Source organism: Megascapheus bottae, chromosome 2 (genome assembly GCF_031878675.1).
Source record: "Megascapheus bottae isolate mThoBot1 chromosome 2, mThoBot2.hap1, whole genome shotgun sequence".
Classification (NCBI taxonomy): Eukaryota; Metazoa; Chordata; class Mammalia; order Rodentia; family Geomyidae; genus Megascapheus; species Megascapheus bottae.
This window is the reverse complement of record NC_143510.1, coordinates 90,677,575-90,703,987: the sequence shown is the minus strand read 5'-3', so window position 1 is coordinate 90,703,987 and position 26,413 is coordinate 90,677,575. Positions and strand designations below refer to the sequence as shown.

Sequence of the window (26,413 nt, the reverse complement as noted above, 5' to 3'; positions counted from 1 at the left end):
GTGCACCCTGCCTTTGGTCCAGCTGCGATTGCTAGTTAGGTTAGTCCAGTTAGGCTAGCAAGCTCCTATCTTCAAAACCCCGGCTCTATGTAGGTCAATCACCCATTTTCAGACCTCCTTCACTCTGACCCCGGGCTAGCCTGGGCCACTTTTCCCATTGCCAAACATACTCATGACTGCTAGCACACAGATAAACAAGCTATTTATCTGTGAGTGAAGCAATGCTGCCCACCTCACCCAAAACATTAACTACCAAATGATGCTGCATACAAGTGCAAGCTCTTGAGAAACCTCATTTGTCCTCTTATCCATGTCACCGAGTGGTGGCCTTGTCCTGTAGTCACAATCTTTCTTGGTTATGTGTTTACTCATGTAAGGGGGCTGAAGAAAGTTGGGACCCTAGATGGACTGAGGGCTGCTGGGTAACTAGATATCCCCAGATGGCCTGAAAGCAAGGGGTTTTTAGGGCCCAGGAAAACAAAGCAAAAATGAGACCATCTGTTGGCACAGAGCCAGCTAACTAAATGGGTGGTGCCCAGTTCCCCAGAGGACCTAATAACCCAGTGACTTCCTTGCAATCCTGTATCCCTAGGTCACTCATACACCATTGGTTCTCCCCATCCCTTGAGCCAAGCATCCAATGCTCAAAGCTGCAGGCTGCTCAAAGCGGAGTTGATAAGGAACACACCAGTCTAGGTACTTCCACTACAAAATAATTTATTAACAGCTTCAGCACAAGATTTCTATGTACAAGCAACACAACACTTCTGACTACCCTTACTGGGGGGCCTTTTTCTTCCCCCTTGCCTTTCGGACCTCTTCTATAAGATCTTTAAGATATTGAATTTCCTTAGCTAGAGAATCTGCCTTTTCCTTCAGAGCCTCATTCTTCTTTTCTAGTTCTTTACACTCACCAGTGAGGGCTTCCTGCTCTGCCCTCTTTTTTTGGCGGTACCTAGTAGCTGCTGTCTTGTTTTGTTCCATCTTTTTCAGTTTTTTATCCAGCCTATCAACCCTGACTTTTGTGGCTTCTCCAGGAGGGTGGTAAGGTTTGGAGCGGGCAGACCCCCGGGATGCCCCTGGAGATGGCAGACGATTTGGAGAGCCCCTGGAGACAGGGGGGCTATGCTGGGGAGAGCCCAAATAGGACTCAGGGCTCATACAAATGCCACTGTCATTGTCTGAGGGGGAGTCTTCCTCTTTTATATACTGGGGAACCAGGGTAACATAAGCAGTGGAGTCAGACTTCCTGTCTCCTTCAGATATATCTACTTCACTGCCTAGGTCTAAACTAAAGGAATGATCTGGAGCACAGGACAGAGGAAGAGGTTGTAAAAAGGTGAAGGGAGCAACCTGATCGGTTTTTACTAAACTTTCTGGAAGATGGCCAAATGGGTTCACTGTCTGGGGGGGCTCCTTGTTAATCTCCTGGACTATGGGAGGAAAGAGGTCGCACGCATCATCCAACGTGGCCAAAAGCTCATCGGGCATGATCTCCGATTCTAGGTCATCCAGACGAAACAGGGCGTCAAAGTCAACCTCCGTCAGATCCATTTTCTCCAACATCCAATCTGTCCCGGAGAAGGCATCCTCTGCAAGACAGGATAAGCCGATTAAACCAGACCCCAAGAACCGGCCAAATCCACCATCAGCCGACTCACGGCAACACTCACCCTTGCCGGTGTCTGAGGCATTGACCAACCCATCCACAGCCAGCCATTCGGAGGAGCCCGCCTTTGCCTGGTCACCGGAGAACCCTTGAGGCCTGAAGTGCTTGGCCACCTCCAGGTAGTCATCTAAGAGGCCCAGGCTTTCTTCAGCCCCCAAACCCGACTGGTCGAAGGGGGACATCAAGTCCCCCACCAACACCTCGCTGCTCTGGAAGCTCATCTCGGTCATGATGTGGGGCTTTGCTGGAATCGAGCAATGTGCTGGGTTCGGATTCGAAGGTGTCTCTGTCGGTTACAGCAACGCTGCTGCTGGATGCCGTGAGAAACCTGGGTAGGAACCAGAAGGCCATTCCCATCAGAGGGCCAGCTGGGAGAGCTGGCCGGAGACCGGCGGAGGCCATGGCGCCGACCTTCACCCCCGCCATTCCCGGACCGGCCGCCCAGAGGAAGGCGCTCCCGGCGCGCACCAAATACGGCCACGACGGCCGCGCCCCGCCCCGCCCCGCCGCCGTGACTCACGCCCCCGCCCCGCCGCCATCTTGGCCGCTGCCACGTTCGCGGGGCGCCGGGACCCCGAGGGCTGCGCCGCAGAGGGCGGCTCCGTCCAGCGGCCGCGTCCCCGCCACACACGGAGGAAGGAGGGCCGGCCTCCCCCGGAACGCCGCGACGGGAGCCGCGCGTCCCGGCGCTCGTAAAGCCGCTTCCCCCGGGCGACTCGCTGCGGCCGCCAGCCGCGCCCCGCCGGGCAAACCCCGGCCCCGGCCCCCCGCCGCCCGGCGCAGGCTCGGCCCCGGCCCCCCGCCCGGGGACCCCGCCCCGCCCGGTACTCACGCCATGGCTTGAGCCGCTGGGGGTTGCCGCTGCAGAGCCTGGTGCTGCTGCCGCTGCTGCAAAGGCCAAAGCTGCCGCGGGCACTGCTGCCTCTAATGCGCCATGGCGGCTGCGCGCCCGGAGGGAGGGGAGGAGGGAAGCTCGAGCTCAGGGAGGTGTGCGCATCTGCCGGCGAGCGGAGGGAAAATGGCCGCCGCGCGCGGGGCGCCAGGCTTTTATGAACTCGGGGGGGGAGGGGTGGACGCAGCACCGGCGCATCCTTCCGCGCGGGTCACGTGACCCTGCCTGCCGGCGGCGTCCCCGTCGTCCCCGGCCCCCACTCAGTTGGTTCGGGTTGTGCTGACAACAGAAGCTTGTTTTTCTTCAAAGCCTTAAGAGGTACACGAAAAGGGCGCGCTGCTTTGCGCCCACGGTCAAAGGGTCCCGCTTCGTGCAGCCGCGGGGCGCGGAGGGATCCCCACGGCCGACTTCCCGCGTCGGCTGGGGGGCGGGGACTCCTTCATGCCGAGGTCTGCAGAGTCGCGCGAGATGCCGGCGGGAAGCGCTTCAATCTCATTGGTCCGGTAATGATGAGTCACTTATATGCCGAGCTCCCATTGGTCCAGAGCCTGGAGTGCACGGAAGGGACCCAGCCAGCTCTGCCGGCTCGGGGGTCGGCCCGGCTGTGGGTCCCCGCAAACGGCTGCTGCGATTGCCGCCGCCTGTGGAGGAGCTCGGAAGTGACCACCTAGACTCCCGGCGCGCCCGGGAGAGGTGGGCCCGGCTCCGAGCCCGTCCCTCGCAGTCCACAGCGCCCACGGGCAGCTGGGCAACCATGGCCGTTCCGTCTGGCACCCCTCCAAGGCCCTCTCCACCCACCCCCAAGTCCTCAGTTTCCACTTGCCAGAGGCACGCTTGTTAGTGGTCCTGTTGAGAGCCAGCCCTCCGCGGGAGCTGCGGCAGGATGGAAGTGAAGGCCCCTTCCCCACCCCTCTTCCTGTGTTCACACCCAACCCATGCAGACACTTGAGGGCTCCGTCGTTTACTAGCCACAACATTTGGCTGAAACTTGAGCCTTTTTCCTCCTCTGCACTGTGGGGCTGAGGAGGGTGAAGTGAAATCACGTTGGTAATGCTCTTGGCTTAACTAGTGCTCAGTACCTGCTTGCTGTGGCTCCTTGTCAGCCCTTAGGTACTGAGCTGCCCCAGCACTACTGTCCATGATTCATTCTTCCTCATTGATTCTTCCCCTCTATTACGCTGATGAAGCCAGCTACTATAAACTGCTGGAATGTACAAGGCATACTAGACGCTGGGGTGAACTGTATAGCTGGGTGAAGCTGTATAGCTTCTTTCCTTATGGGAAATTCTGAATGTGGTAGACAGAAGTGTCTTTTTATGCACAAAGGCAGTAAGAATACTGAGCCATTACGTCTTTGTGTGGGAGAACAAGGCTCTAACCCCTAGCAAACACCCTGATGTGATCCTGCAGATGGAAGAGAAACTGCTTGTTTTGAAAATGCAGACACAGTTGTCCCACCAACTCTATTCATGGCCCAGGTCAAGCATTTCAAAGGTTCCCTTGGTTGAAAATGGAGTCCCAGCAGTCTATGAAAATGTTTCACACCACATGCAAAAAAAGTTGTTGGAGAGTTTTATTTTCTTCTTCCTGTTCTGTAGAAAGAGTGTTCCTCAGTTTAATATCTTCCACGGAGAAAAAGTAGTTCTCTGGCTAAGCTACTTCTACTTGGACCTAGCAAAGGCAGAACACAAACACTGGCATGATTCCAAATCTACCAGCAACATTAAAGGGTGGGCAAGGGACTGGAATGCAAGTTGCCAGTTTGGCCTCTGGGACAATAATTTTAAAGCCTACAGCCAGTACCGGTTGTTCACACCTGAGACTGAAGGATTGCAGTTCAAAGCCAACCTGGGCAGGAGAGTCTCCTGACAGTGTTTTGTTTTGTTTTTGCCAGTGCTGGGGTTTAAACTCAATACCTGAGCACTGTCCTTAAGTTTTTTCAAGGCTAGAACTCTACAACTTGAGCCACAGCACCACTTCTGGCTTTTTCTATCTATGTGGTACCGAGGAATCAAACCTGAGTCTTAGTACATGCTAGGCAAGCACTCTACCACTAGGCCAAACTGAAAATGAGAAGTGGCCCTGTGACTCCAAGTAGTAGAGCACTAACCTTAAGCAAAAGAGTTCAACAACAGCACCCACAACCAACCAAAAATAAATACAAAATAAAGACTACAGGGTGGTCAAAAGGAAAAGGTAGTAAACCCCAATATGAAGTTTACCACCAAAAGCCATCTGGGGTACAGGGATCACATGCCGTTAGCATGTAAACACATAAGATTCTCAGCTCTGGGACAAAGATGTGTCTTTTCCTTGACCTTCACACAAAAGGCCAGAGTTTTGAGTAGACATTCTCAGCCAAGTTGTAACCCCTAGGAATGTATAACATGGAAAGGGAAAGACCTCACACAGGTCTGAGCCTGAGTCCCCATTGAAACCATCCCAGTTCTGGAGTGGAGAACAGGGAGCAAAATGGCTCAGGTGAGTGTCAACAGAGCCAAGGGCCAGGAAACAAGTTTTTTTTAAAACACAGCATCTTCAAACATGAGGTTCAGGCTTTCCTATTTCTAAAATGTCCCAATAAAGATGTTGCTTTGGATCATTTTTTAAGGAAGGGGCAGCCTAGCCAAAATAAATTTGTCATTTATTAAGTGTTCAAGATAACAATCTGGGTCTGCTAATCTAGACAGTGCCAAAAAAGGTCTCCAGATAGAGAAGAGCAGTTACTAGTTCTTCAAAGTGGGAGGTACTGAACTAAAACAGCCACTGCACTCCCCCCCACATACACATACACAATAGCAGAACACTAGACTACCATCTATAATGTTACAAAAAATGGCAACACAGCCTGCCTCGTAAGTCAGCAAATCCCCTTCTTGGAAGTAGCTCTTGCTTTTAAGATGAAATTGTGGTTTTGATGTTGTGCACTGGGACTGCCCGTGCACAAGAGGTAAAAACATGGCACTTGACTTTAATAATCTAGGACTCAAAATCTTGAGGGTCTTTAAAGCTGTTTCCAGTGTTTTACATGGAATTTGATTAGATGACAGCTTGGGAAATGTTTCAGTTTTGTAATACAGTGAGGTCTTACCTCAAAAGAGAACATCCATTTTGGCAACATTCTATCAAGCCTCCCCTTCAAACATCCCAAGGGGGAGGAGGGAGTATGCAGACCCTCAGCTTCCCCCCCCCCACACACACACACACTAAGCCCACAGGAGTGCTTAAGCACACAGATATCTAAAACTCCCATTTGACCAAAGGATAGCCAGGGTGGCATGTATCTGCATAAGTTCTTGACTTTCTCTTTTCAATTGCTCTCAATACCTTCTTTACACAACTAAAATCCAAAGAAGCCTTGCAAACACGGGGGGAGAGTCAGAAACACAAATATATGCAAGTCACAATAGTTAATCTCCAAAACAAAAAGGAGGCAAGCCTCTGCCTCTGTTCTAACCTTGGGAGTTCAGGGGATGTAGTTTAAGGATGGGTTCACATCACCAGGAAGGGCGGAGACCAATGCTTAACACTCAAACCAAGAGGTAGTAAGAAGAGATCAACTAGGATCCTGACATGAGGGACAAAATACTACTAGATGGGCACATCAGAATTGAGATGGTCAGCTTTGCATACAGGAAAAAAGACAAGACACTCTGACATGGTGTAGTCAACACTCCTCCCCACCCAGGACACGTTTAATTACCATAAATAGTGCAATTTTAGCAGCAGAAAATAAGACAGGGCATGGGAAGGGCCCCTCCCTCCCCTATACTTCATGTGTGCTCTCTCTTCTCAAGTAGCACCAACCGCTCCGGGTGGCCAGAGAGGACAGGGGCGAAGCCTGGCTGTGTTCACCTGGCCAGAGGTGCCTGCTGAGCTCCGCCAACACTCACTCCCTTTGCTGAGGTGGACATGGGGGAGGGGGGGTCGGCCCAGGGCGTGTTCTTGCTGTAAGGCAATATCCTAGAAAGACAGGGCCTGTGGGGGGAAAAAATAGGATCACTGAGCCCCAACTGGCCACTGGGCTCTCCAGCTGACACTCAGCATCCTGCCCCCCTCCCTCAGCCTCTATCACTAAGGTACTGTTCTCCCAAGGTTTGTCCTATTGGCAATAAAGGGAAGAGGTGGGGCCAGCATCCCGGAAGTACTGTGTAGGCAGCCCTTCACCTTCTTGTCAGCCTGGTCCAGGGCCCACAAAGAAAGCACAGATGCGGACATGGAGATGCTCTGAGCAGGGCCACACCCACAATTCACCTGTGTTCTAGGGCCACTAAGAAACCACCCGTGAACAATCCACATCAGTTCTGTGGGTCAATACAGTGCCCCAGCACCCCCAGGAGTGGTCTCAGCATGTCTGGGTTGCTCAGAGGAACGTTATGGGCTTGTTTTCCAGGAGCCAGGCCCTTCCTCCAACCTCAGCCCCAGAAACCCTAAATACTGCCTCAGCATTCACTCTGCGAGTTCAGCTTGCAAACAGACAATCATGGCTCTTCCGTGACAATCAACTAAAAGGCAACGTGTTGATTGGGTAGATATGCTGCAGAGACAAAGCAAAACACAAGAAAAGAAGGGAAAAAATGGAGAAACACTGCATAGGATGATGCACAAGGGCAGAGCACACAGAAGCAGGAAAACCAGGCCTGACCCCAACATTCACACCCTGTCCTCGGCTCAGGCCTGCGCTCTGCCATCTTTGCAATCCCAGAAACTAGTGGGGGGGGTGGGGGGGTAGGGGACGGCACAGTGTTTGGTAACAAAAGTAGAAAAGGGTGAGTGAGAAAACGGGAGATGAAGAGATGCCATTCTTATCAACCAGCATGAAGTGACCAGGACGGTGACCAGCGGACAGGAGGCATGTGGGGACCTGCGAGGCTCCAGCAGCCAAGTGTTTCTAGCAGACTTGGGGCCTGACCTCCCAACACCGCTTTGGCCTTTGCCTGCCCTATGTCTGCAGCAGCACCTCGGGCTCAGAGAGTGAGCAGTACAGAGTGTACCCCAGCTCATCTATCTCTTCAGGGGTGAGCTCTGCCAACAAGTTCACCTTGGGGTTCAGTGCACTGGGCAGGACTCCGGCCTCTAAGTAGCTAATGAGTCCTCTCAGGGCCTGCAGAAAACGGTCGGCCAGCATGTCTGGGGACCAGTCAGCCTCCTCCTGGGCCAAGTGGAGAATGACATTGGTCAGCTGGCTGGCAGTGAGGTGACCCAGAGCTGGAGTGGACTTGCATATGGCCTTGAGGATCTTGAGGCACAGAGACCGGCAGCCCGAGTCAGCCTGGTCCAGAGCCCGCAGGCGTGCCGTCTCTGCAGGGCGCAGACTCAGCCGCCATAGGTTGTCATACTGAGCTAGCCGGTGTGGCCTTGCCACCAAGACGGTGTCACCCAGGGTCACCGACGGCAGGAAGTCAATGACTAGATGCTTGTCCTGTTCATACTGCACCTCCAGCGTCAGGGCCTCTGGGGGCGGTGCTGGTCGGATCACGTAGTCTAAGAGGGAGCCTATGGCTGGCCAGTTGATGGAGCCAGCCACCACCTTCTCAAAGGTGTCAGCAACTGTCTTTGGGGAGAGGTAGCCCCCCACGACACAGCGGTCCCAGTAACTGCTACCACGAGGAAAGTACTCGGGGTTCTCACGACGAACCAGGAAGAAACCAGGGACGTTCATGATGGTTTCCTCGCCAGGGATGCACGACCACAGGTTCTGCTCGAGCACGAGTGGCACAATGAGCTGGATGTGGTCAGCGGTCACCACCTGCCGGGGAGAATGAACGATTCTGAGGGGCTCACCTGCTGAGACCTGCTCTCCCAGCAAGACAGAAGCCCACAACCCTGGCCCCTCCACACAGCGAGGACAGCAGAAAGGGGTGGGCTGCCACCGGGGTGGGCGGCACAGCTGCACGGCCTCTCTGGCCGGCCTGGGACACTGACTTTCCTGGCCAACTACCGTGCTGGGTACACCGCCCCCCACTTGTGGAGACCAGCCCAGTTACCTGCAGGTCATCATAGAGGCTGCCACTCAGGTACATGTCCCGGAGTGGCATGTCAGGCAGCTTCGCCCGAAGGAAGCTTCGCAGCTCGGCACATATGTCCACGGCAGCTTGCTTGGCCCGAGCCTGCTCTCCAGCAGGGATGGCTGCCCGGTTCCGGTAGTAAGAAAGAAGTTTCTCCTGCAGGGACATGCGGAGTCGTGACTTCTTCAAGTCTACCTGGCCCTTCCTGGCCAACGGCTTGGGCCGGGGTGGGCAGAATGTATCTGCCAAGGCAAGAGAGAGAGGCAAGTGAGCTCTTCCCAGGCTTGCTCAGTCCACACTGCCTCACACAAAGGGCGAGTGCCGGCTCCGCCTGGCACATCCTTGACTGAGAAGTGTTTGTGTAACACACGAGTGGCACTGGGGTCCAGAGGTAGGCCGTCCTCACCTGTGTCGAAGGCTGCTGCGTCGGTGGGGAGGGTCTGCAGGGAGCGGCTCAGGCCAGCCTTCATGTCCCTGTTGAGCATCCGGGGGGAGCCCATCCAGTTTGGTTCTTCCCAACTCCTTTTCCCAGAATGGTTCAGGCGGGTGGGGCTGGTAGGGGCACTGATGGCCCGGTCGTACATCTGAAACAGCACAGAGAATCCACAACACATGCCAACCTCCTCTCCTTGCCCAACCTGCTAAGACCATTTTTTTTTTCCAGTATTGAGGATTGAACCCAGGCCTTGTAAAAATTAGATAAAGCAGGCTACCACTGAGCGTTTTTGTATGTGCTGATCCTAGGGCTTGACCTCAAGGCCTGACTGCTCTCCCGGTACATTCTTCTTGCTCAAGGCTCATCCTCTACCATTTGAGCCAAACACACCACTTCCAACCTCTTCTGGGTATTTTATTAAAGATGAGTCTTACAGACTTCCTGCCCAGGCTGGCTTTGAACCACGATCCTCAGATCTCAGCCTTCTGAGTAGCTAGAATGTTTTATAGGTGTGAGTCCCATTTTAATGGGTTTCAATGGGATATTTTCAAGTATATATAATATACTTTGGTTCTAGCTATGTACTTGATAAATAATTTCACTCACTTATTACATATTGTCTATGTCCTCCTAGAAGACAGGAAACTCCATGAGGGCAGGGACCAGGGACTGGGTTTTTTTTTGTGTGTGTGTGAGTCATGGGGCTTGAACTCAGCCTGGGCGCTGTCCCTGAGCTCTTCAGCTCGAGGTTACCGCCCTACCCCTGGGCCAGGGCACTGTCCCTGAACTCTTCAGCTCAAGGCTACCACCCTACGCTTGAGCCACAGCTCTGCTTGAGCCACATTCCTACAAAACAATTTCTAGAGGTTAATTAGAGATAGAGTCCTTTTGTGCCTGGGCTGGCTTTGAACCTTGATCCTCAGATCTCAGCCTCCAACATAGCTAGGATTACAGGTGTGAGCCACCAAGCCCAGGATTTTCTGTATTCTTATCACCTAACACAATCCCCAGCATACAGCAATCCCTAAATACTGTGAGCCCTCTGCCATGGATTTCATACCACAGGTTCAATTCAACCACAGACTGAAAAGGACACAGATAAAGACAAAATATATTTTTTAGGTAGGTATGGAAAATTATTCTATCAAAAAAAAAAAAAGAAAGAAAGTAAAGAAGGAAGGAGGGGCTGGGAGTTTGGCCTAGTGGTAGAGTGCTTGAGTGCTGGCCTAGCACGAATGAAGACCCCGGTTCAATTCCTTGGCAACACATATATAGAAAAAGCCAGATGCAGAGCTGTGCACAATGGTAGCGCTCTAGCCTTGAGAAAGCCCAAAGACAGTGCTCAGGTCCTGAGTTCAGGCCCCAAGATTGGCAAAAAAAAATTTTTTTTAAAGGAATGGAAAAGAAAACTGGCAGTTATCAGTGCCTCATGCTTGTAATCCTAGCTACTCAGGAGGCTAAGATTCAAGGACAGCGGTTCAAAGCCAGTCTAGCCAGAAAAGTCCATAAGACTCTTTTATCTTCAATTAACCACGAAAAAAGCCAAAGGGGAGCTGTACCTCATGTGATAGAATGCTAGCCTTGACTGAAAGAGCTCAGGGATAGTACCCAGGCCCTCAGTTCAAGCCCCAGGACCAGCACAAAAATAAATAAAATAAAGTGCAATGTGCTATTGCTATTTCAAAATAATCAAGGTAAAATTTGTTGGTTAGTCCCAATTTTTACTTGCTGGCATAAACTTCGTCTCTCCGGTGACTTCTGCACAGCAGAAGAAGATCTCCTAAACACTCACGTCTTACCATGCTGGCTCCACTAACAGTGTCAAACCCGTTCCCAGAGAGGGAGCCACTCTGTGGAGCTGCCTCCCAGCCTCTCATCCCAGCCTTGCCCACATGCACTTACCCGCTTAACTGCCAGTGTGGCAATGCCCAGCATGGCTGCTCCACCCACCCCCAGCACCAGCCGGGCATTGGAGAGCACAAAATCAATGGCTGTCCCGATGCCATTGTCGTCCTTCTTGCCTTTGCGCTCACCAGCGCCTGCCATGGCTCACCTGAGAATGAAGAGGGCACACAGTGATCCCCTAGTGGACCTTCGAGAAGCCACCCCTGCACCTCCTCGCCCATCCAGCCCTCAGCTCCTCTTGCCTCTAGGCGGCCCGCTCTAGGGTCCAAAAGGAGGTACCATGTGCCATGACATATTGACACAAGGGGTGAACCTTCACTGTGACTGTGGGAAAAGCCTAGTGAGGTTAGAAGAAGCACTGAGTCTGTTATCAGCCCTTTTCTGAAGCAGGAAGTGTCCCACCACACAACACAGCGACCGTTTCACAATGGTGGAGAGCAGATGGACAAGGCTTTCCTCATTTCATTTGCGGAAAGTCATGAGAGAGAAGGAGCTGGGCAAGGTCACATCCATGTGTAATGCCAGTGCTTAAGAATAAAAGGGGAGGGGGCAGAAGTCTGGCCTAGTGGTAGAGTACTTGCCTAGCATGCACGGAGACCCGAGTTCAATTCCTAGGTACCACATAAAAGAAAAGGCCAGAAGTGGTGCTGTGGCTCATGTGGTAGAGCTCTGTTCTTGAGAAAGTCCAAGGACAGTGCTCAGGCCCTGAGTTCAAGACCCAGGACTGGCAAAAAAAAAAAAAAAAAAAAAAAAACCACACACTCCTGACAAGTCCAAACTATTGTATTCTCTTACTAGAGTTCAGAACCTAAGTGTCACCTTCCTTTCCTCTACTGTGTGTGTGTGTGTGTGTGTGTGAGATCCAGTGCTGGGGCTTGAATTCAGTGCTGTCTCTGAGCTGCTCTTACTCAAGGCTTGTGTACTACCATTGAAGCCACAGTTAAACTTGCAGCTTTTTTGGGGGGGGAGGGGGTGGGGGGTAAAAGGGGTAGTCCAAGAGCTTGAACTCTGGGCCTGGGCTCTGTCCCTGAGCTTTTCAGCTCAAGGCTAGCTATCTATCACTTAAGCCACAGTGCTACTTCTGGTTTTCTGGTGGTTAACTGGAGATGAGAGTCTCCTGGACTTTCATACCCGGGTTGGCTTTGACCTGTGATCCTCAGATCTTAGGCTTCTGGTAGCCACCTGTGACTGTACCCAGCTACTTGTAGCTTTTTAATAGTTTATCATAAGAGTCTCACGGACTTTACTGAGGCCAGAAGTGATGCTGTGGCTCAAGTGGTAAAGCACTAGCTCAGGGACAGAACCCACACCTTGCGTTAAAGCCCAAGGACCAGCAACAACAAAAGAAAAATCCTGAAATTGAGTGCTTGCCTTGATCCCAGTCTAATTAGTTGGGAGACTTCAATGAGTTACTTTACCTACTGTTAGCTATGAAAAGGGATAACTCCTGCATAGCCCAAATAATAGGGCTGTAGTAGGAAAACACCTGCTATAATACTATGTTCAAACACTTTATATACTGTAAACATGTTGCACAAACAAGAGCCATGATTAAGTTTAAAGATTTCTACACACACGACAAAAGGTCAGCATCTACAGAGCAGCTGGTAATGTAGACTGCATCTTCTGGGGTGGAGCCCAGAGGCCACTGAAACTAGCCCTGTAAGCATCCTGCATCTGAGACCAAAACAAGCAAAAGAAAAGGCTTTTCCTGCTGCATTGTAATGCCTTTACCCCCATCCTGGCCCCCCAAGGACAAGGTGACAATCTGGAAACACGTCCACAGCTCTAACAAGAAGACATGGTCCTTATGCTAACCCTTACTCCAGTACAGGGCTTGTCTACCATGCACAAAGTCCCGGGTTCAATTCCTCAGTACCACATACATGGAAAAAGCCAGAAGTGTTGCTGTAGCTCAAGTGGTAGAGCTCTAGCCTTGAAAAAACCCAAGGACAGTGTTCAGGCCCCCAGCTCTGGCAGAAAAAAGAGAGAGAGAGCCCACTCAGGCCCTGGCCAGGAGAGCCAGGCTAGCTACTTGGGGAAATCAAGGAAGAATACTTCTTAAATGGATACAAACTCAAACTTCTAGATTTCAGAATTCTGCAGCTCTTTTCTACAAATGACTCCATACTACTAAAGGATGTGCTTCTATTTAAGACAGTTAAAAATTAAGCTGGATGTGGTGGCTCACGCCTGTAATCCTAGCTACTTAGGAGGGTAAGATCTGAGGACTGTGGTTCAAAGCCACCCCGGGCACTATAAAAGTATAAAAGACCTGGGGCCGGGAGTTTGGCCTAGTGGTAGAGTGCTTGCCTAGCATGCATGAAGACCCGGGTTCAATTCCTTGGCACCACATACGTAGAAAAAAACTCAAATGGTAGAGCTCTAGCCTTGAGAAAGTCCAAGGACAGTGCTCAGGCCCTGAGCTCAAGCCCAGGACTGGTTAAAAAAAAAAAAAGTATAAAAGACCTATAAAAGTAAAAAAGACCATGAGACTCCGGCTGGGAGGTTGGCCTAGCAAATAGAGTGCTTGCCCAGCATGCATAAAAACCCGAGTTTGATTCCTTGGTACTACATACATAGAAAAAAGTCAGAAGCAGTACGGAGGCTCAAGTGGTGGAGCTTTAGCCTGGAAAAAGTCCAAGAATAGTATTCAGGCCCTGAGCTCAAGCCCAGACTGGCAAAAAAAAAAAGAAGAACAACATGAGATTTGGGCTGGGAATTTGGCCTAGTGGTAGAGTGCTTGGTATCACATACAGAGAAAAAGACGGAAGTGGTGCTGTGATTCAAGTGGTAGAGCTCCAGCCTTGAGAAAGCCCAAGGACAGTGCTCAGGCGCTGAGTTCAAGGCAAAAAAAAAAAAAGACCTTGAGACTCTTATCTCCAATTAATCACTAGAAAATGGGAAGTGGGGCTGTGGCTCAAGGATTAGGATAGTAGCCTTGAGCTGAAGAGCTCAGGGACAGTTCCCAGGCCTAAATTCAAGCCCCATAATCAAAAAAAAAAAAAAAAAAAGCCAGTCACTCAGGGATCATGCCTGTAATCTTAGCTACTCTAGAGGCTAGATCTAAGGATCACAGTTCAAAGCCAGCCTGGGCTGCAAAAAAAAAAAAAGTACATGAGACTCTTATCTCCAATTAACTACCAAAAAGCCAGAAGTGGAGCTGTGACTTGAAGAGGTAGAATACTAACCTTGAGCCCAAAAGCTCAGGGACAGCATCCAGGCCATAATTTCAAGCTCCAGGCCCAGCACAAAAATTAAAAAGATGGAAGAAGGATACCCATCACTCCAACACAGTAAGCACTGTAGATTCCTAATTTTAATGGCACAGAATTAGGAAAACTCCAGTTCTGAACTTTCAATGCCGAGAAAGTCATAGGCATTCCCATAAACATGTCTAGTATAAATAAATGTGAGAGTAATAGTGAATGTGAGCAGCCAGCACACATCCTCCACAGTGAAAGCCTCCCTCCCGGCTTCTCTCTGACCCCCCCCAGCTCTCACTCTCCTCAGAGGCAAGCCATATAAACTTGAATCCAAAAGCCAGTCATACAGAAAAGCCTAAAAACACTACTCTAGGGACTGGATGCTCTGACACCAGAGGGAAAAAAATCTTTCCTCCCCGTACAAGTACATATTACTTATTGGACAATATGCATACTATTCTTAACTTTTCACACCACACACACACACACACACACACACACACGGAGGAGGGGAGACACTAAGGAGTCCCAGTAACTCCAACTCTTTCAGATTTCCTCTCCATTAACCACTAGTTGTAAGCATTTGGGAAACATTTTGGCATACTCACTGACTGCTACATTTGACCGGGTAAGTTATCTGTTACAAGAATCAACTATTGGGCCGGGAGTTCAGCCCAGTGGTAAACTGCTTGTTTAACATGCACGAAGGCCTAGGTTCCATTCCTCTGAACCACATACAGAGAAAAAAGCCAGCAATGGTGTGGTGGGCTCAAGTGGTGGTAGAGTTCTAGCCTTGAGAAAGCCCAAGGACTGTGCTCAGGCCCCGAGTTTAAGCCCAGGACTGGCCAAAAAAAAAAAAGAATGAACTACTAAACCTGTGGAGTAGATTTTTCTTGGTGGCAATGTATACTACCAATCAAAACAGATTAGAGGGCCAGGAGTTTGGCATAATGGCAGAGTGCTTGCCTTACATGCACGAAGATCCAGGTTCAATTCCTCGGTACCACATATATAGAAAAAGCCAGAAGTGGTACTGTGGCTTAAGTGGTAGAGCTCTAGCCTTGAGAAAGCCCAAGGACAGTGCTCAGGCCCCGAGTTCAAGCCCCAGGGCTGGCAAAAAAAAACTAGATGCAATGGTTCACACCTGTAATCCTACTCAGGACACTGAGATCTGAGGGCACTAAAGTCCAAGAGACTCTTATCTCCAATTAACCTCTAGAAAACAGGCAGTGGCACTGTGGCTCCAGGGATAGGAGAGTAACTTTGAACTGAAGAACTCAGGGACAATGCCCAGGCCCAGAGGTAGAGCGGTAGCCTTAAGCTAAATATCTCAGTGACAGCCACAGGCCCAGAGTTCAAGCCCCATGACTGACAAAAAAATTTTTTAGAAATACAGAGACTTCTCTATGGGATCCAACACTCAGCCCATGCAGGCATCACTCTACCTTGTTCCTGCACTGCCATAGGTGAACCTGCTAAGCAATGTAAGTGGCTGAGAATCAAAAGTCCCTCCTTTCTCCCTCCCAGTCAAAAATAGCACCCCTGACCCAATTGGCCAGCTGCAGACTGTAGCTATTCTCCTCTCTTCCTGCCTCAGCCTGGGCAGTACAGGCAGTATTTACAGCAACCACCCCACCACCTCAATTCCTCAATCCACTTGACCAGCTTGCTGCCTCTAGCTCCTCCTCCTCTTCTTTATAGTGCCCACTCTGGAGCTTGAAGTCAGGGCCTGAGCACTGTCCTTGGACACTTTTTGCTCAAGGCTAGGGCTCTGCCACTTGAGACACAGCACAACTTCTGGCTTTTTCTGTGTATGTGGTACTGAGGAATCAAACCCAGAGCATGCTAGGCGAGCACTCTACTGCTAGGCTACGCTCCCGGCCCTGTCATGTCTTTCTTACAAATCTGTGGTGGTGCCTAGTATACTAAACAGAGGATTTAATATCCTAGCCCAACTTCAACTCCTGCCAGCTGCCTCCCAGGTGAGCCACACCAGACTTGTTTCCAGACTACAAAGTGCCAGACATCTGCTTATTTGTCCCACTGCCCAGCAGCCTCTATTTCTTTCCAGAGGCAAGATGTCCTCCTTTCTATGGCCACCTGTGATCCCTTCCAACCCAGTCCCCAAGAGGGGCTACCTTCACCCCCATCTGCACAGCTCTTTATGCACAGCACTGCTGGAATGGTTTCCAGTTTTTGAAATGGGATGGAGCTTTCATCTCTATCCCTAGAGACTACGGGATGCCAGGGCCACACAAGGGCCCCTGGGAAAGATGATGAATTAACAGTGTCACTATGTTGCAGGGAAGACTTCTTGGTGAGACTGGCTTCCAGAAAACTAGGACTACCAGCCAGGGCATGGTGGCTAAGGGGCACAGTGGCTCACACCTGTAATCCTAGCTACTCAGGAGGCTGAGGTCTGAGGATCAAGGTTCAAAGCCAGCCTGGGCACAAAAGAACCTGAGACTCTTATCTCCAATTACCTCTAGAAAAGGGAAGTGGAGCTTGTCTCAAGGGTAAGATAGCCTTGAGCTAAGGAGCTCAGGGACAAGCAAGCAATGGCTCCTGCCTGTAATCCTAGCTACTGAGGAGGCTGAGATCTGAAGATCAAGGTTTAAAAGCCAGCCCAGTCACAAAAGGACCTGAGACTATGGCCCAGCCATACTACTCTTGAACATCTACCCAGAATATTACAAGTCAGGATGCGGTAAAGATACTTGTGCATCCATGTTCATTGCTGCAGTGTTCACAATAGCCAAGTTATGGAAATGCCCTACAATGGATGGATGGATAGGTGGAACATATACACAATGAAATTTTATTCATCCATTAGAAAGAATAACATAATGTCAGTTGCGGAGAAGTGGAAGGACCTAGAATAAACATTAGTGAGGTAAGGCAAGTGCAAAGAGACAAACAGTGCATGTTTTCTCTCATATGTGGAAGCTGGATCTAAAATACAACTGAACGTGATAACCTATGCAGGACCACAGGCATTCCCACACACACAGAGACTACTGGAGGATACTCTTAGGGAAGGAACCCAAAGATGTAACTCTATGAAACATTGGAAAATTATTTATCGAAATGAATTCAAGGAAATGGAAACATGGGTTTGTGGTAGTGTTTGTTTTTGCTTTGGGTTTGTGGCTTTTAAGACCTGGGGGAAAGGGGGGAAGCACAAGGGGAAAAAGAGTGAACAAATGCAATAATACTATTCAGTATACACTGTGTGGGAAATGTCCTATGTGATTTGTGGGCAGGGACAGGAGGGGAACTAGGGGAAAGTGAAGGAAGGGATAACACTGTCCAAAAAAGAAATGTACTCATCACCTGACTTCTGAAATGGTAAACGGCACAACATCTTAATAACAAAATTATATAGTTTTTCAATTCAAGGCTTATTTTCCTCAGAGAACCCACTTTAGGGCTGGGCATGGCTCAAGTGGCAGAACACTTGCCTCAGATGCACAAGGCCCTGGGAACAACTGTCAGTTCTGCAAAAGAGAGAGAGAAAAACTTTTGTTCATGTGTCTATTTCCTCAATGGAATTCTATGGGCTAAAGGAAGGAAAAACTGTGGTCACTAAAGGAAAGCTTCTCCCCTGCCTAGTACCCCATATCAGAAAACCAGAAACTACAAGGAACAAGTGCCTACCTACCTGAGGCTGTCTTACTGCATCTGTGAGGTGGGAGTGGGGGGGACAGGAATGTCTGCTGAAGACACCTCTGTCCTCCTTTCTTTAGAATTAGGGTGTGCGGGGGGGGAAAAAGAGGAGGGTCCTAAACGAGCCCCCCTAACTGGCGATGGAGGAATACCAGGCCCTTCTCTAGCTGCTTCTGCCGGGCCTCAGGATCCTGGAGCTGCTGATTTTTCCGGAACTCACGGCGGATGGAAGCAAAGTAGAAGTCTCGATCAGTGTAGCGGAGCAGTCGGCCCTGGCGCAACAGAGTCCTGTAGAGACTCAGGACCGCCTCTCGGCTCCAAGGGGCCATGGGGGATTGGCAGGGGCTGGACGTTGTGTTCTAGACAGAAACAGGAAAACCTGGTCAGAATGAATGTAGTAGAGCTTACAGACATAGTAAGCCAAGAGTTCTTAATCCAAGGTAGAAGACCACCCAGGTTATACTGCGACTTCAGGGCAGAGGTAGGACTACATCCCAGCCAACCAAGATCCCCTTAGGAAAAGTTCAAGTTAGGGCACACCAGGGCTTGGTGACTCTACCCCCTGCCTTGAGTCCTGTCAGTCATTACCTACCATGTGCTTTGGGTAAAGCCCTTAACCCCACTCAATACCTGCTTCTCATATGTATACTGGAAGTAATGACAGCTACCACATAAGGTAATTCTGATAACTGTCCCGAGGAAACACCTACAATAGAACTCTACCACATGATGTAGCCCCAAGTGGCAGAAGGCAAAGAGATAGCCACTCTTAGCATTAACTTGACAGATTTCCCAACCTCAACTTGACTAGCTCCTCTTCAAAGTGAGGGTACCTTGTATTTTGCCCAAGTGGTCAGCCAGAACATCAAATGTCAATGTACACATTGCAACACCTGATATATACTCAGCACCCTATATCACAGATAGAATGGCTGCCAGTAAATTCTACATGGTTATAAATCAAATGTCACTGCCTTCCTTTAGCACCATAAACTCTTTCATCAGCAGTGTTATCATGTGTTAAGGGCTCTGTCATTCTGCCTGGCACTGGCGTTCACACGTGTAACCCTAACTACTCAGGGGGCTGAGTTTTGAAAACCAAAGTTCAAAGCCAGCAGCAGCAGCAGAGTCCCTTAGATGCTTGATCTCCCACTGGGCAACTGATCACTACGTGTGGCTGGGACTCCAGTGGTAGAGGGCGAGCCTGAGTGAAAAAGCAAAAAAAGAAAAAAAAAAAAGCTGGTGGGCCCGGTTCAAACCCTAGTCCCAGCACACACACAAAAGTATTGTCATCCGTTATTACATTTACACCAAAAGCCTACGAGGAGGTCAGAGTTCATAAGTGGTCCTCTGTGAGAAGGTGCCACCCCAGCACGGCTGGGCTCCACGCACACCCCGAAAGTCACCTGCCCACAGACCACAGCCGGGGGAAGCTGTGCTCCCTGACTCCAACCCTGCCCTGGAGGGTTGAGCACTTCTGGGCGCTCCAAGAACTTGTTTAGCGAGAAGCTTGTACAAACGGGGGTTCAAAACTATGCCGAATTGAAAGAAAAAAATCGCCCTACACACACACACACACGTCCCTAGGTGCAGGAACGACCACCCCCGTTTCAGGAGGGCAGACGCGGCCCCAGCGGGGGAGACCAGTGCCTGGAGACAAAAGAACGTGGACTTTGGGCCCAAAGTCAGCCCGGCCCTCGCCTCGGGTCTCGCGGGCCAGCGGCCGTCCGGGGCCTCCTCCCTCGGCCGCGGCGGGCGGCCCGGCCCGGCCTCCCGGAGGAGCCGGACGAGCGCGGAGACCCCCAGGCGAAGGCCGCGTCCCTCGGCCGCTGGGCGGCGCGGGGCCGCCGATCCCGGGGTGGGCCGAGTCGGGATGCATCCGTCCCCGGTCGACGCCGGCAGCCCTGCGGCCCGGACGGCCCGGGGGCCTGGACGGGACGGCCAAGGGAGGCCGGGGCGCGCCGGACGAGCCCCCGACGCAGGCGGGAGCCCGGCCGAGCGGGACGGGCGGCCCCGGCCGCGGCAGGGCTGAGGAGAGGCGCGACGGGCCCCGGCCGCCGGCGACGCTCGACCCCCAGCCCCTCACTCACCGCGGGCCGCGCGCACTACCTCTGCTCCGGACTCGCCTCTCGCCCAGTACCTCTCTCGGGGTCACCCATCAATATGGCCTCTTTACTTCCGGGGCACGACCTCGCGCACCGAGCCGAGGGAGGGACGCTAGGGCGCTCCGAGGCGGGCGGAGGCGGAGGCACTTCCGGTCTCCGCTTCCCGGCTTCCTCCGGCGGTGGGGCCCCGCCCCTCGCGGGACTCCGCCCATGTCGCGGCCCCGCCCCGTTTCATGACGTCACCCGCCCCTGCGGGCCCCGCCCCCCTGGTGGGTCACTGAGCGCGGAGTCGGGCTGGGGGCGCGGCGTGGGCGCCGAGTGGGCGTGGGGCAGCGGACGCGGGCGTCCTCCCGCCCCGGCCGGGCCGCGGTGACGTCGTCCCCGCCGCCGCCTGCCGCGCGCACACCGGCCAGACCTCCGCCTTCCCTCCCTCCGTGGTGCTCCTGCGCCGGGCGCCCGGGCGCCTGGCAAACTCCTACCCTCCCTGCAGAGCCCGCCTCGGACGTCCCCACGGAAGTCTGCAGCCCCTTGCTTGCTCTTCACACCACCCCTGGTGGCTCTGCTACTGGTCGTCCTCGGTTTACCTCTCTGCCTCTCAGTAGGTTGGAGGACCGGCGGTGTCACCCGGTGCCCGGCCGGCTTGGAGGATTCCTGGACCTTTCTGGGGTGAAGAATAAGCAGGGGAGACCGAGAGTGTGGCCTAGCGGTAGAGGAAGACCCGGGTCGAGTGCCTCCCTACCACACACATAGAAAAGCCAGAAGTGGTGCTGAGGCTCAAGTGGCAGAGCTCTAGCCTTGAGAAAGTCCAAGCCCAGGACTGGGGGGGAAATAACGAATAAACTGGAGGGGGGCAGAGGGCTGCACTGGGGAAGACACTTTCAGAATTGCCTGTCCCCAGTACCTTTCTGCCATACATCCTGGACCTCTAATGTGCAAGCTCAAAGTGATACAGCTCCAGCCTTGAGCAAAAGAGCCCAAGGGACAGCACCCTGGTCCTGAGTTCAAACCCCCCCCCCCCCCGCATTAACAACAACAACAAGTTGTTTAAACCTCAATTTAACCTTTTGTGGGAGGGGTCAGGAGGCTTGAACTCAGCCTGGGCACTGTCCCTGAGCTCTACAGATCAAGGCTACCACCCTACCCCTGGACCTGGGAGTTGTCCCTGAGCTCCAGATCAAAGCTACCACCCTTGAACCAAGCCCCACTTCCCGTTTTCTAGAGGTTAATTGGAGATAAAAGTCTCCAAGTCCTTTTGTGTCTGGGCTGGCTTTGAACTTTGATCCTTAGATCTCAGCCTCCTGAGTAGCTAGGATTACAGGAGTAAGCCACCGTGCTCAGCTTCAGTTTAACCTCTTTAACCTCGATTCTCAGATCTCAGTGCTCATAGTAGTCAGGATTAGAAGTGTGACACCAGCACCAGGCTGAATACCCTAGATTTATAGCTGAGAAAGGCCTAGACAGCCTCAGGAATTCCTTCGAGCCCTGAGTGAGGCAGCAGAGAGCCTGGCAGCCTAGAGCACTGAACAGAAGCCAAGTCTGTCTTTCTCCCAAGTGTGCGTTTTTTCCATTCTTGCAGGCTGCCCTACTTCATTCCTTAAAGAAATGATTTTGTGACCCAAATAAATCTAGTTGGTGATATTTCCAGCTAAAAGATCAGATAACCAGCCATTCGCATCTCTCCTGACTTTCCTAATCTATAAAATCTGTGCATGTGTGTGTGTGTGTGTGTGTGTGTGTGTGTGTGTGTGTACTCAGTCTTGAACTTAGGGATAAGCACTCCCTGACCTTTTCTTGTTCAAGACTAGTGCTCTACCACTGGAGCCCCAGCTCCACTTCTGGCTTTTTAGGTGGTTCATTGGAGCGTCTCATAGACTTTCCAGCCCAGGCTGGCTTTAAACTAAAATGCTTACCCTCAGCCTCTTAAGGAGTGAGAACAAGTGTGAGTCACAGGTACCCGGCTTGTAGATATTGTGTTTAGGATGGAAGGGCAGAGAGAGAGATCTTTCCAGAGTATTCCATCCTTACATCCAGTCGTACACCAGATTCTGTATTTCATCTCCAGATGCCCCAGGCCCGTCCCTGCAGTCCAGGACGCCTGTAGCTGTGGGAGATGGGAAGAGGGCATCAACTCCACCTAACTGTATCCAAGGCACCTTCCAGGCCAGAGACCCACACCTCAGGGTGCTAACCACACCTCAGGGCTCTCCTGCAGTCATGTGACAAGGGCATTCTGGGATGTCTTGGGCTGATAGTGCAGGACTGGTCATCTCCTAGGATTCTCAAGCAGACATTGGGAACCAAAGACTCTGATTCCAGGACAGAACCTCAGGAAGCCCAAAACTGTGTGCTGTGTACCCCCTGGCCTGAAGAAGCCTCTGTGAACAAGGGTCCAGAAGAAGTCTATGACAGGATGACTGAGACAAAACTAAAGAAAGCCTTACTTTTTTTTTTTTTCCAGTCCTGGGGCTTGAACTCAGGGCTTGAGCATTGCCCTTGGGCTTTTTCCTCAAGGCTGGCACTCTTACCACTTGAGCCACAGCACCACTTTCAGATTTTCTTTTCTTTTCTTTTTTTCTTTGTGGGTCATGGGACTTGAACTCAGCCTGGGTGCTGTTCCTGAGCTCTTCAGCTCAAGGCTACAGCCCTTACCCTTATGCCAAGGCCCACTTCTCATTTTCTAGAGGCTAATTAGAGATAAGAATCTCAGGCCCTTTTGTGCCCAGGATGACTTTGCATCTTGATCCTCAGATCTCGGCCCCCTGCGTAGTTAGGATTACAGGCATGAGCCACCGCGCCAGGCTCACATCTGGATTTCCTATGTATGTGAAACCAAAGACTCTAACCTGGGTCTTTGTGCATGCTAGGCAAGCACTCTACCACTAGCCAAACTCCTGGCCCCTGAAGAAAGCTTTTCTGCTGAATGACCCAGGAGAACCAACACTGCTGTTTGCAGTGTGTTAGCCAGGTAGCCAACCCTGAGGTGCTTACTGAGCAGCGAGGGTGAACCAGGGGTAAGAAGGACATACAGAAGTGACATGTCTTCCTCAAGTTCAGAGTCAAGGCAAGATAGACAGGTGCACAGACAGGGCTGCTGACAACCTTCCCAGTGCTATGGGGCCGAGGAGAGCCTGGAGGTGAGCCAGGGCAGCAGTGGGAGGTGAGGCTGGACAGGTATGCAGGCTGGACTTGAGAACACCTGCCTGGAGGAAAGTGATGGCAGCAAAGTGTACTTCAGATCCATTCCCCAAAGTCTGGCATCAGCTGTGGCTTCGCCTTCTGCCACACGAAGCTAGGAGACTGGTGCCTGGCCCTCCACACCACTGGATCTTACTTTCCACCTGTAAATCAGAGCAGGCCAAGTGAGCCATTTGCTGTGAGCACTGTAACTGTGGTGGAGAGTGATGGAGCATCTCGGACCAGTGATGGGCCAGGGTGAGGATGGACCCTGCAGGGACCAGTCGGCCTTGTGTCTGTAAAAGATGAGCCTGGAGTCTTTGTGAGGGCAGCAAAGGATAACACTTATTAAGCTCCTTCTGTGTACAGGCACTTACATGCACAATTCCCCTAATCCTTCTGTGTGTGTGTGTGTGTGTGTGTGTGTGTGTGTGTGTGTGCGCGCGCACACACACGCATGCGTGCGCGTGCCAGTCCTCATGGCCTGCATGCTGTCCCTGAGCTTTTCAGCTCAAGGGTAGCACTCTACCACTTTGATCCACAGTGCCACTTCTAATTTTCTGGTGGTTCATTGGAGATAAGCATATCCGAACTTTTCCTGCTTGGGCTAGCCTCCTGAGTAGCTAACAGGCAGTCGCTTTGCTGGGAATTCAAAGAGCAAGTTGGATGGACTGGGGCTGTGGCTTAGTGATAAGAGTGCATGCACAAAGCTCTGGGTTCAATTCCTCAGTATGGCATCCACAGGAAAGGCTGGAAATGGCACTATGGCTCAAGTGGTACAGTGTTAGCCTTGAGGAAAAGAAGCTCAGGGACAGTGCCCAGGCCCTGAGTTTAACCCCTAGGATTGCAAAAAAAAAAAAAAAAAATCAAGTTGGAAGATCAGAGAGGGACATAAGCTAATTGTATTATCTGGCACTTGAGTCTGAGTTGTCCTGCTGGAGGAGGGAAGGGGAATCTAGCCCAGGAAGGAAGTGGCAAAAGCTAGAGAGCTCTATGGAGCAATCATTGACCTGACAGCCAGCTAGCTGCCCCTTATTCCTGGGAACAGCCAACCCAGGCCTCCCCTAGGGCAAAAGAACCTGTGGCCTGCACGTCCATTCTTTCTCTTTGCTTCTTTCTCTTTGCTCGGTGGGGGTGCATGAAAAATAATTGAGCCTGCTTGTTTCCCTGAAATGGTGCAAGATTGCTAGTGAATGGCAGGACGGGAAGCTCTGGTAGCCAGGCAGGCAGCCCCCCCAACCTCCCTCCCAGTAATGGAGCTGCTGGCTGTGTCCAGGGCTGCAAAGCCAGCCAGGGACTGAGCCATCAGCCACAAAGCAAGCTGCTTCCCTCTTAATGGAGTATGCTGCCCTTGCTGTCATCGATTTGTTATTCTCCAGACTAAAATCAGATATCCTTGGACAGGAGAGAGCCCCACCCGAGAAATCTTTGCAACATACTTTGAGCCTGGAGGGATTGCAAAAGTCAAAGGGAATGTGGAAAGGTACACTAACACACACACACACACACACACACACACACTTCCCTGAGGGAAGCCACAGGACCCAGGCCAAGCCAATCACTCCATGAGGTAGTTGATTTTTATTTATATCCTTTATCCTCACCCTCTGTAGTCCCCCAGGCCTGGGTGTCAAAGTGCCTATTTTAGAGATGGGACAGTCCCACCCACGCTGATTATAGCCTCTGTCTCCTAGGGGACTACTGGCCATCAACATGTTGGACGGGACCAAGATGTGTTCTCCTTACTCCTCAGAGATTTGTATGGCCCAGAAAATCAGAGACCTGGCAGTCAAACAGCTCAGGCCCGTCAGAAGCTCAAGGACGGTGCCCAGGCCCGGAGTTCAAACCCTAGGACTGGCAAAAATAAAATAAAATAAAAGCCAGAGTAGAGGAGAGTTGTGGCTCAAGTGATAGGGCACTAGCTTTGAGGGGAAAAAAAAAAATGCTCAGGGACAGCACCTGGGCCCTAAATTCAAACCCTACATACACAGAAAAGATATTATGGGCCTGAGGCTTGGCTCAGTAATAAAAGCAACTGTCTAGCAAGTACAAGACCCTGAGTTCAAACACTAGTGCTGACAGAAGGAGGACTGTTAAGCGGAGCAGGGACTGGCACCATCCTGAATTGTAAAAGGTCAACAATGGTACAGCAGCCCAGCCACCTTTGCCCTTCTAGGGAGGGGCAACCTTCTCCCCACCCCTCATGAGGCGGGATATCTGCTGGGGGGGGGCGGTGGCCTGCTTTGTGTGGAGACCTGCCCAATTTGTGCAACTAAGCTGATAGGTAAATTCAAACACTGGGCTGTAACCCTATTGGCTACCTGCGTGTGGCCGGAGCTGGCTATGGTGCCTCTGTGTATGGCCAGGTTCGACCCCATGGGTTTTGCCCTTAAAAACCCAGGGGTCACAGCGTCAGCTCCCGAGTCTGCACTGTGTCCCTGGCTGGTCAGTTCACCATCTACCTCATCAATAAATTCCCCTTTTTATATGAGACTGTCTCTGTGTGGTGGATTCTGGTGGAATGTGGAATCCCCTCCTCCTGACCCCAGAACAAGGACCAGGAGAAATACTGGAAGAAGGGATGCTAGACAGACAGAGCAGCTCCAAGGGTCCGTGGCATTCCTGGGGAAAGGAGGCATCGTCCTCACTCAGCACGAGAGGAAGGCATGAATCCCAGGCAAACAGTCAGCCATTAGCCTGGGGAAATCTGGCCTGTTAGAGTGTCACTCTCCAGTAGCCATTAGAAAAAGGGTACGTAGAATCAGAAAGCACTTGAAGATGTTGAGCTGGTATGAGTGGGAGATGAGGTGTCAGTGTGAAGCTTGAACAAATACAGCCATTTCAAGCTTAGAACTCATTCTGCTCAAGACACCACGACTGGAAATGCATCCACGACTCCCTCCCCTAAAACCTCCTGTGAGACCCCTCCCCATCCTCTGTAGGCATTCCCGTTCCCACAATCGAGACTTGTGAAACGTTCATCTTACGTTGCCTAAAACTAACCCAGACCCCATAGAAACTCAGTTAACTCAGCAAGTTCCCAAACAAGCTGTCAACTGTCAACTCCCCATTACAGAACTTGGGGAACAAAGGCAAGGAAGTAGGTGGACAAGCCCAGTCAGAAAGGGGCATATGGGCAGCCCCCCCCCACTTCCTGCCATAGTTGCTGACATCTCCTCTTGCCAAAGTCAGGCAGGAAAAGATAGGGTAGTTCAAATGGCTCCCAAGAAGCAGGCTATGACGTGACTGGTCACTAACGCAGTGCTGTGTGAATGTTACAATTCTGTTGGCCCCAATATATGGCCAACGAGCACCGCGTGGGCAATGCGTTATCAAAACCCCGGGAACAAAG

General features: G+C 51.6%; 3 protein-coding genes across 12 annotated transcripts; all 3 read right to left on the bottom strand.

Moving 5' to 3' along the window:
• Positions 1 to 700: 700 nt before the first annotated feature.
• On the bottom strand, positions 701 to 2,683 carry Atf4 (activating transcription factor 4). The gene is made up of 3 exons (XM_090328755.1): positions 2,502 to 2,683; positions 1,674 to 1,997; positions 701 to 1,592 (listed from the first exon to the last, which is right to left on the bottom strand). Exons 2-3 carry the CDS (start codon positions 1,897 to 1,899, stop codon positions 778 to 780), a joined length of 1,041 nt encoding a protein of 346 aa, XP_090184881.1. The 5' UTR covers positions 1,900 to 1,997; positions 2,502 to 2,683; the 3' UTR covers positions 701 to 777.
• Positions 2,684 to 6,223: 3,540 nt separating this feature from the next.
• Mief1 (mitochondrial elongation factor 1) lies at positions 6,224 to 18,074 on the bottom strand. Of its 10 annotated transcripts, none has more exons than XM_090328748.1 (6): positions 18,003 to 18,043; positions 17,578 to 17,613; positions 10,908 to 11,058; positions 8,976 to 9,153; positions 8,549 to 8,811; positions 6,224 to 8,310 (listed from the first exon to the last, which is right to left on the bottom strand). In XM_090328748.1, the coding sequence occupies exons 3-6, from the start codon at positions 11,049 to 11,051 to the stop codon at positions 7,504 to 7,506; spliced, it is 1,392 nt and encodes a 463-aa protein (XP_090184874.1). In that variant the 5' UTR covers positions 11,052 to 11,058; positions 17,578 to 17,613; positions 18,003 to 18,043; the 3' UTR covers positions 6,224 to 7,503. The 10 variants fall into 10 exon arrangements, with proteins under 10 accessions (XP_090184874.1, XP_090184873.1, XP_090184879.1 ...); XM_090328747.1 differs by having other exon boundaries at positions 17,935 to 18,004; XM_090328753.1 differs by lacking the exons at positions 17,578 to 17,613; positions 18,003 to 18,043 and adding an exon at positions 17,778 to 17,867 and having other exon boundaries at positions 6,224 to 6,539; positions 7,603 to 8,310.
• Miurf (mitochondrial elongation factor 1 upstream open reading frame) lies at positions 17,897 to 20,026 on the bottom strand. The gene is made up of 2 exons (XM_090328757.1): positions 19,873 to 20,026; positions 17,897 to 18,141 (listed from the first exon to the last, which is right to left on the bottom strand). The coding sequence occupies exon 2, from the start codon at positions 18,109 to 18,111 to the stop codon at positions 17,899 to 17,901; it is 213 nt and encodes a 70-aa protein (XP_090184883.1). The 5' UTR covers positions 18,112 to 18,141; positions 19,873 to 20,026; the 3' UTR covers positions 17,897 to 17,898.
• Positions 20,027 to 26,413: the final 6,387 nt, after the last annotated feature.